The 9925-nt window shown below is 39.9% G+C and overlaps 1 protein-coding gene across 1 annotated transcript in view; it reads left to right on the forward strand.

The window, feature by feature from the left end:
• The window catches only part of LOC138331182 (RIMS-binding protein 2-like), a 184840-nt gene extending 175207 nt beyond the window's left edge, over window positions 1-9633 (forward strand). The window contains exon 32 of the mRNA XM_069278661.1: window positions 6790-9633. Coding sequence (XP_069134762.1) covers window positions 6790-6969 — 180 coding nt within the window. The 3' untranslated portion in view covers window positions 6970-9633. The remainder of the gene's footprint in view (window positions 1-6789) is intronic.
• Window positions 9634-9925: the final 292 nt, after the last annotated feature.

Below are 9925 nucleotides of genomic sequence, written 5' to 3' on the forward strand. Positions count from 1 at the left end.
TCTTGGTGGAATTAATACAAAAAAAGTCTTTAGTTAATGAAATAGCTAGTCAGGTCTTGGTGGAATACAAAAATAGTCTTTAGTTAATGAAATAGCTAGTCAGGTCTTGTTGGAATTAATAAAACAAAAAATAGTCTTTAGTTAATGAAATAGCTAGTCATGTCTGGTGGAATTAATACAAAAAAAGTTTTAGTTAATGAAATAGCTAGTCAGGTCTTGGTGGAATACAAAAATAGTCTTTAGTTAATGAAATAGCTAGTCAGGTCTTGAGGATTTAATACAAAAATAGTCCTTAGTTATGAAATAGCTAGTCAGATCTTGGTGGAATTAATACAAAAATAGCCTTAGTTAATGAAAAAGCTAGTCAGGTCTTGGTGAATTAATACAAAAATAGTCCTTACTTAATGAAATAGCTAGTCAGATCTTGGTGGAATTAATAAAAAAAAATAGCTTTAGTTAATGTACCCTATAGCGAGTCATTTTGTCTTGGTCGAATACTAATACAGTCTTTAGTTCTGTCTGTCAGCTGTACCTAGTGTCTCAGTCATTTGTGTCTGTAGCTGTACCCTAGTGCTCTCAGTCATTTGTGTACTGTCTGTAGCTGTACCCTAGTGCTCTCAGTCATTTGTGTCTGTCTGTAGCTGTACCCTAGTGCTCTAGTCATTGATGTCTAGTCTTAGTGTCTGTCTGTATGACTGTACCCTAGTGCTCTCAGTCATTGTGTCTGTCTGTAGCTGTATGCTCTACATGTAGAGTCTTTGTGTCTGTCTGTAGCTGTACCCTAGTGCTCTCAGTCATTTGTGTCTGTCTGTAGCTGTACCCTAGTGCTCTCAGTCATTTGTGTCTGTCTGTAGCTGTACCCTAGTGCTCTCAGTCATTTGTGTCTGTCTGTAGCTGTACCCTAGTGCTCCAGTCATTTGTGTCTGTCTGTAGCTGTACCCTAGTGCTCTCAGTCATTTGTGTCTGTCTGTAGCTGTACCCTAGTGCTCTCAGTCATTTGTGTCTGTCTGTAGCTGTACCCTAGTGCTCTCAGTCATTTGTGTCTGTCTGTAGCTGTACCCTAGTGCTCTCAGTCATTTGTGTCTGTCTGTAGCTGTACCCTAGTGCTCTCAGTCATTTGTGTCTGTCTGTAGCTGTACCCTAGTGCTCTCAGTCATTTGTGTCTGTCTGTAGCTGTACCCTAGTGCTCTCAGTCATTTGTGTCTGTCTGTAGCTGTACCCTAGTGCTCTCAGTCATTTGTGTCTGTCTGTAGCTGTACCCTAGTGCTCTCAGTCATTTGTGTCTGTCTGTAGCTGTACCCTAGTGCTCTCAGTCATTTGTGTCTGTCTGTAGCTGTACCCTAGTGCTCTCAGTCATTTGTGTCTGTCTGTAGCTGTACCCTAGTGCTCTCAGTCATTTGTGTCTGTCTGTAGCTGTACCCTAGTGCTCTCAGTCATTTGTGTCTGTCTGTAGCTGTACCCTAGTGCTCTCAGTCATTTGTGTCTGTCTGTAGCTGTACCCTAGTGCTCTCAGTCATTTGTGTCTGTCTGTAGCTGTACCCTAGTGCTCTCAGTCATTTGTGTCTGTCTGTAGCTGTACCCTAGTGCTCTCAGTCATTTGTGTCTGTCTGTACTGTACCCTAGTGCTCTCAGTCATTTGTGTCTGTCTGTAGCTGTACCCTAGTGCTCTCAGTCATTTGTGTCTGTCTGTAGCTGTACCCTAGTGCTCTCAGTCATTTGTGTCTGTCTGTAGCTGTACCCTAGTGCTCTCAGTCATTTGTGTCTGTCTGTAGCTGTACCCTAGTGCTCTCAGTCATTTGTGTCTGTCTGTCTACTGTACCCTAGTGCTCTCAGTCATTTGTGTCTGTCTGTAGCTGTACCCTAGTGCTCTCAGTCATTTGTGTCTGTCTGTAGCTGTACCCTAGTGCTCTCAGTCATTTGTGTCTGTCTGTAGCTGTACCCTAGTGCTCTCAGTCATTTGTGTCTGTCTGTAGCTGTACCCTAGTGCTCTCAGTCATTTGTGTCTGTCTGTAGCTGTACCCTAGTGCTCTCAGTCATTTGTGTCTGTCTGTAGCTGTACCCTAGTGCTCTCAGTCATTTGTGTCTGTCTGTAGCTGTACCCTAGTGCTCTCAGTCATTTGTGTCTGTCTGTAGCTGTACCCTAGTGCTCTCAGTCATTTGTGTCTGTCTGTAGCTGTACCCTAGTGCTCTCAGTCATTTGTGTCTGTCTGTAGCTGTACCCTAGTGCTCTCAGTCATTTGTGTCTGTCTGTAGCTGTACCCTAGTGCTCTCAGTCATTTGTGTCTGTCTGTAGCTGTACCCTAGTGCTCTCAGTCATTTGTGTCTGTCTGTAGCTGTACCCTAGTGCTCTCAGTCATTTGTGTCTGTCTGTAGCTGTACCCTAGTGCTCTCAGTCATTTGTGTCTGTCTGTAGCTGTACCCTAGTGCTCTCAGTCATTTGTGTCTGTCTGTAGCTGTACCCTAGTGCTCTCAGTCATTTGTGTCTGTCTGTAGCTGTACCCTAGTGCTCTCAGTCATTTGTGTCTGTCTGTAGCTGTACCCTAGTGCTCTCAGTCATTTGTGTCTGTCTGTAGCTGTACCCTAGTGCTCTCAGTCATTTGTGTCTGTCTGTAGCTGTACCCTAGTGCTCTCAGTCATTTGTGTCTGTCTGTAGCTGTACCCTAGTGCTCTCAGTCATTTGTGTCTGTCTGTAGCTGTACCCTAGTGCTCTCAGTCATTTGTGTCTGTCTGTAGCTGTACCCTAGTGCTCTCAGTCATTTGTGTCTGTCTGTAGCTGTACCCTAGTGCTCTCAGTCATTTGTGTCTGTCTGTAGCTGTACCCTAGTGCACTCAGTCATTTGTGTCTGTCTGTAGCTGTACCCTAGTGCTCTCAGTCATTTGTGTCTGTCTGTCAGTCACTGTACCCTAGTGCTCTCAGTCATTTGTGTCTGTCTGTAGCTGTACCCTAGTGCTCTCAGTCATTTGTGTCTGTCTGTAGCTGTACCCTAGTGCTGCTCTCAGTCATTTGTGTCTGTCTGTAGCTGTACCCTAGTGCTCTCAGTCATTTGTGTCTGTCTGTAGCTGTACCCTAGTGCTCTCAGTCATTTGTGTCTGTCTGTAGCTGTACCCTAGTGCTCTCAGTCATTTGTGTCTGTCTGTAGCTGTACCCTAGTGCTCTCAGTCATTTGTGTCTGTCTGTAGCTGTACCCTAGTGCTCTCAGTCATTTGTGTCTGTCTGTAGCTGTACCCTAGTGCTCTCAGTCATTTGTGTCTGTCTGTAGCTGTACCCTAGTGCTCTCAGTCATTTGTGTCTGTCTGTAGCTGTACCCTAGTCTCTCAGTCATTTGTGTCTGTCTGTAGCTGTACCCTAGTGCTCTCAGTCATTTGTGTCTGTCTGTAGCTGTACCCTAGTGCTCTCAGTCATTTGTGTCTGTCTGTAGCTGTACCCTAGTGCTCTCAGTCATTTGTGTCTGTCTGTAGCTGTACCCTAGTGCTCTCAGTCATTTGTGTCTGTCTGTAGCTGTACCCTAGTGCTCTCAGTCATTTGTGTCTGTCTGTAGCTGTACCCTAGTGCTCTCAGTCATTTGTGTCTGTCCGTCACTGTACCCTAGTGCTCTCAGTCATTTGTGTCTGTCCGTCACTGTACCCTAGTGCTCTCAGTCATTTGTGTCTGTCTGTAGCTGTACCCTAGTGCTCTCAGTCATTTGTGTCTGTCTGTAGCTGTACCCTAGTGCTCTCAGTCATTTGTGTCTGTCTGTAGCTGTACCCTAGTGCTCTCAGTCATTTGTGTCTGTCCGTCACTGTACCCTAGTGCTCTCAGTCATTTGTGTCTGTCTGTAGCTGTACCCTAGTGCTCTCAGTCATTTGTGTCTGTCTGTAGCTGTACCCTAGTGCTCTCAGTCATTTGTGTCTGTCTGTAGCTGTACCCTAGTGCTCTCAGTCATTTGTGTCTGTCTGTAGCTGTACCCTAGTGCTCTCAGTCATTTGTGTCTGTCTGTAGCTGTACCCTAGTGCTCTCAGTCATTTGTGTCTGTCTGTCACTGTACCCTAGTGCTCTCAGTCATTTGTGTCTGTCTGTAGCTGTACCCTAGTGCTCTCAGTCATTTGTGTCTGTCTGTAGCTGTACCCTAGTGCTCTCAGTCATTTGTGTCTGTCTGTAGCTGTACCCTAGTGCTCTCAGTCATTTGTGTCTGTCTGTAGCTGTACCCTAGTGCTCTCAGTCATTTGTGTCTGTCTGTAGCTGTACCCTAGTGCCTCAGTCATTTGTGTCTGTCTGTAGCTGTACCCTAGTGCTCTCAGTCATTTGTGTCTGTCTGTAGCTGTACCCTAGTGTCAGTCATTTGTGTCTGTCTGTAGCTGTTGTGCTCTCGTATGTTCTTCTGTATACTAGTGCTCTCAGTCATTTGTGTCTGTCTGTAGCTGTACCCTAGTGCTCTCAGTCATTTGTGTCTGTCGTCACTGTACCCTAGTGCTCTCAGTCATTTGTGTCTGTCTGTAGCTGTACCCTAGTGCTCTCAGTCATTTGTGTCTGTCCGTCACTGTACCCTAGTGTGCTCAGTCATTTGTGTCTGTCTGTAGCTGTACCCTAGTGCTCTCAGTCATTTGTGTCTGTCCGTCCATGTACCCAAGTGCGCTCAGTCATTTGTGTCTTTCTGTAGCTGTACCCTAGTGCTCTTAGTCATTTGTGTCTGTCTGTAGCTGTACCCTAGTGCTCTCAGTCATTTGTGTCTGTCTGTAGCTGTACCCTAGTGCTCTCAGTCATTTGTGTCTGTCTGTAGCTGTACCCTTGTACGCTCAGTCATTTGTGTCTGTCTGTAGCTGTACCCTAGTGCTCTCAGTCATTTGTGTCTGTCTGTAGCTGTACCCTAGTGCGCTCAGTCATTTGTGTCTGTCCGTAGCTATACCCTAGTGCTCTCAGTCATTTTTGTCTGTCTGTAGCTGTACCCTAGTGCTCTCAGTCATTTGTGTCTGTCTGTAGCTGTACCCTAGTGCTCTAAGTCATTTGTGTCTGTGCGTTGCTGTACCCTAGTGCTCTCAGTCATTTGTGTCTGTCCATCGCTGTACCCTAGTGCTCTCAGTCATTTGTGTCTGTCCGTAGCTGTACTCTAGTGCTCTCAGTCATTTGTGTCTGTCTGTCGCTGTACCTAGGACCCGAAGGAACGCGATGACCTACATGTATAGTCAGCATGCTTTGTCCATGTTCATGCGTCGTCCTCTTTTCGCCGTTGTAAATGTTTTGTTCAAACAACTTCTTCTCAATAACCAAAAGGCCCAGGATACTGACATTAGGTCTGTAGCATGATGGCATGAGGGTTTTTTCAAATGAATAACCTTGACCTTCAAGGTAACAAGGGTCAAATAGACTAAACATTTTAAACGACTTACCGATATTGTGAATAACTAAGAGGCCTACAGACCGGATATCGTGCATGTCGCATGTTGAGATGAAGGCTACCATGTTTGTTCAAATGAATGACCTCGATTTGTCTTCAGCTTTTGTATGCCTTAATATGATACATTAAAGTAGGAATCGGACGTAAAACTTATAAAAGGTGGCGCTGTAGTCGCAAGATTAATCTTTTCATTGAATAAGCACTGCTCCAATAACTATGCATTATGCGCCGATTGATGCATATTCTATACACAGATTTATACATAAATTGTGATGTAATAATGGAACTAAATTATCAAAAAGTGTTAGTTAAGGTTCTTCACCTTGTTATTATAATATGCAAACATCTGTCTTTTCATCACAACATGAAATATTGATGTTTTATTTACAGGCATGTAAAACAAGGTACTATAGTTTTAAACCATTAAGTCACGTTTTTATTTACTGTGCAGATTTCCCCAAAATCAGTTTTACAGATGATGTCATATTTGCATTATTTACATTTCTTTGCACACCTATTTGAGCACATGGCACTGCTTAGAAAAAACACCATATAGCATATTTTTTGTATAAGCCATGGCAAACACGACATCCACGACAATCGACAACTAGGCGACTGTACGATCACACGACAAATCGACAATTAGGCGACTGTACCATCACACGACAAATCGACAATTAGGCGACTGTACGATCACATGACAAATCGACAATTAGGCGACTGTACGATCGTACACATAAGGTTTGTATAACCATTCTATTATACATTATAGGATATTTAATTTTGAAAAGTATTTGAAGATAACTAGTTCAAAAGCTTGATAAAAACAAATATTGATCATAAGTATTTGAAGATAACTAGTTCAAAAGCTTGATAAAAACAAATATTGATCATACAAACACATGTCACAATTTTACACTCAGGATTTCAAATCGCTTTTTGTCAGTGGTCTGTTGTTCAATCATTGACAACTTCATTCGTTGCACAATGGCGGTTGGTGCATTAAGTGTTAATCGATCTCTAATATGTATGCATTTGTTGTTGGCCGATTAAACTGTAAAATTGTGGGAATTCAGAACAAAAAGACTCCTATTATGGCGTCTTCTGGAATTTTATTTTGAATTTATTGTATTAGTAAAAAAACAACGTAGCTTTAAATTGGAAAAAATTAAATTTGGTGATAAGCCATTTGTAAAAAACATTTACAATGTAGTTGATGAATTTGACTGGGAAGTTTCAAAATTCATGATTATTTATTACAATACCTGAACTTAACAATTTTTATTCTTATTATTACAAGACCTGAACTTAACAATTTTTATTCTTATTATTACAATACCTGAACTTAACAATATTTGAATATTAAGATGTACAAATGTAGGAATATGTTTGAAATGGTGTGTATTTTTTGTTCCAGACGTCAAACGTGGGACAGAGCCCGACAATGGAATCCGTACCAGCACAGGATTGGGTAGATAGCCAAACACCTGTCCATTCACGCTCAGTCACACCTGACGATAGTCACCAAAAGAAAAAGTCCAGCCCTGCAGGAATTCTTTCAAAAGGCAAAAACATTTTCAAAAAGCTTACACGATAAGTGAGTCAACAGAAGTTATTTGTGAAGTAATGAAGATATCCTTACTTATATATTAGTGACATTAAATAAATCTCGTCAAATTTTGAGAGAAAAAAATCCAGAATACTTCTGTAGCTAATGTGGAAGCTGTTCTGTTGCAATTTACAAATACAACTTGCCAAAAGAGCATACAGATCATCCTATTAAAGAATCCAGAATGAGTGCTAGTACACAACTAGGGAAGCATATCATTGAAACAGTCAACATGACGATTTCATAGTTAACAGTACAGTGCTTCCAACACATCATTTAACAATTGTATTACTATTTCAATCATTCCAAGAACAATTTTATACCAATATTAATAATGTATTAGATGGCTTCATCATCAAGTAAAGTCCACCCACTTAGGTTTCTGGTAAGTTTTGAAAATTAAAATACACACACAGTCATTCAAATATGATTAGTATTGTGATAGGATCAAAGTGTGTTGATTGTATCTAAATATAGATATTGACTGTGACTTCACAATTAGGATCCATGTTCGTGATAGACCACTGAAGAATCTCTTGCCCTCAAGACTGTTAATTGTCTCCTTATTTTAAGGTCTGTGATAGAAAATCGTTGTGACTTGAAATTTTAGATTTTTCCTCACTCCCAGATTATTACTGAGAGGTGAATATTTAGTACAAGTCAGTTACAATTATGTGTCCTGCATTTCTATTGATTTCATGTATAAAATCTTGTCACGTTGACATGACACGACTAAAGTATTAAATTTTGATAAATTTCAATAATGATAACGTTGATATCGTTATGGAATAAGAAAATATAGTTATTATTATTTGTATGTTAAATAATATAATGTATAGAAAGCATATGCCTGTATCAAAAGAACATATATGAAGTTTGTATATAAGATATTAAAAGCAATATAATTAATTGTTACTTGGAGATCAAAATTACATTCCATTAATATTGTTCTTGTTTTCCTATATTCATTGTCAGCATTATTGATGTGTTGGTTATAGAGACAACGATAAGGTTGACTGATCTGACTTTTAACTTCATAATGACATTCATTTACATCTACTGTAAACATGATATTGTGGATTTGGTTTACTTCAGTTTTAGCACATGAAAAAATTGTATTATAATTTTAAGCATAAAGATGTTCATTTTTCCTGATAAATTATTATTGTCAGTTAGAATTATTATTAGTGCCATGTGGAATCGATATTAAAATTATTTACATTATTACAACATAGACATTTCTTTTCTGATGATATTAATAATTTATTCAATATTTGAGGCTTTGGTCACTTCTAAATCAGGTAAAAAATTGTGATCATGTGAGGAATACATGTTTGCTAATGAGCTCATGTGACGATCATGTGTTCGGTGATCATGTGATAGTTATATTTTGAATTTCTTTGTGACCATGTGTCTATCACATGATGTTTCAGCATCTTGCCATCAGGTTCCATTTTATTCCCTGTAAGATATTGAATTGTGCTCTGTCCATCTAGCCCATCTGTTCGAGACCTTTGAAACTTTCTGTATACGAAAGTCAACTACAAAGGTCACTGTTACTAAAAATAGATTATTTTAAAAAATTAGTTTCCGGACAATAACTTGAGAAAACACATCAACATGAATTAGTTAAAACTTCATGTGTTAGATGCGATATCTACTGCGATATCTACTATGTGTAGTCTTTGACTATAATGCACACATGGTACACTCCATGATAATGACGCTACCAGGAAATTAGTTTGATGAGATCATCCGCTCAACTACTTTTGGTTTATTTATATCACAAGAACTACATAGAACTAAGGGCATTTTTCGGCATTCTAAAACAACTTTTGAAGTTCAGTCACGTTTGATTTACCTCTGTGGCGTCTGTGACAGACTTAGGAGGTTTTTTTTAATTTAGTGACTTGATGCAATACATATCAATTATAGCATGTTCAGTGGACAGTACACCAGAATACCACGATGAGTGTGCTGAATTTATTTTATCAGGAATAGAACAACAGTTTATGGTATACAGTATAAGTTATATACTGGGAGGCGACCCTGTATCGTGATGGACCTATTATGATTTTGAATTACGTGATATATAAAACGCGATCTTAATTATATATTTTTTTTTAATTTTGTGTATAGGAAGATGACAATTATCAGAACATTTGTGTAAAAAAGATAGAGTCACAGTGACGAACTCTCCATCAGAACATTTGTGTAAATGAGATGATGTCACAGTGACGAACTCTCCATCAGAACATTTGTGTAAATAAGATGGAGTCACAGTGACGAACTCTCCATCAGAACATTTGTGTAAATGAGATGGTGTCACAGTGACGAACTCTCCATCAGAACATTTGTGTAAATAAGATGGAGTCACAGTGATGAACTCTCCATCAGAACATTTGTGTAAATGAGATGGTGTCACAGTGACGAACTCTCCATCAGAACATTTGTGTAAATCAGATGGAGTCACAGTGACGAACTCTCCATCAGAACATTTGTGTAAATGAGATGGTGTCACAGTGACGAACTCTCCATCAGAACATTTGTGTAAATGAGATGGTGTCACAGTGACGAACTCTCCATCAGAACATTTGTGTAAATGAGATGGTGTCACAGTGACGAACTCTCCATCAGAACATTTGTGTAAATGAGATGTCACAGTGACGAACTCTCCATCAGAACATTTGTGTAAAAGATGGTGTCACAGTGACGAACTCTCCATCAGAACATTTGTGTAAAAAAGATGGAGTCACAGTGACGAACTCTCCATCAGAACATTTGTGTAAATGAGATGGTGTCACAGTGACGAACTCTCCATCAGAACATTTGTGTTAATCAGATGGTGTCACAGTGACGAACTCTCCATCAGAACATTTGTGTAAATCAGATGGTGTCACAGTGACGAACTCTCCATCAGAACATTTGTGTAAATCAGATGGTG

This window comes from Argopecten irradians, chromosome 9 (assembly GCF_041381155.1).
Source record: "Argopecten irradians isolate NY chromosome 9, Ai_NY, whole genome shotgun sequence".
Classification (NCBI taxonomy): Eukaryota; Metazoa; Mollusca; class Bivalvia; order Pectinida; family Pectinidae; genus Argopecten; species Argopecten irradians.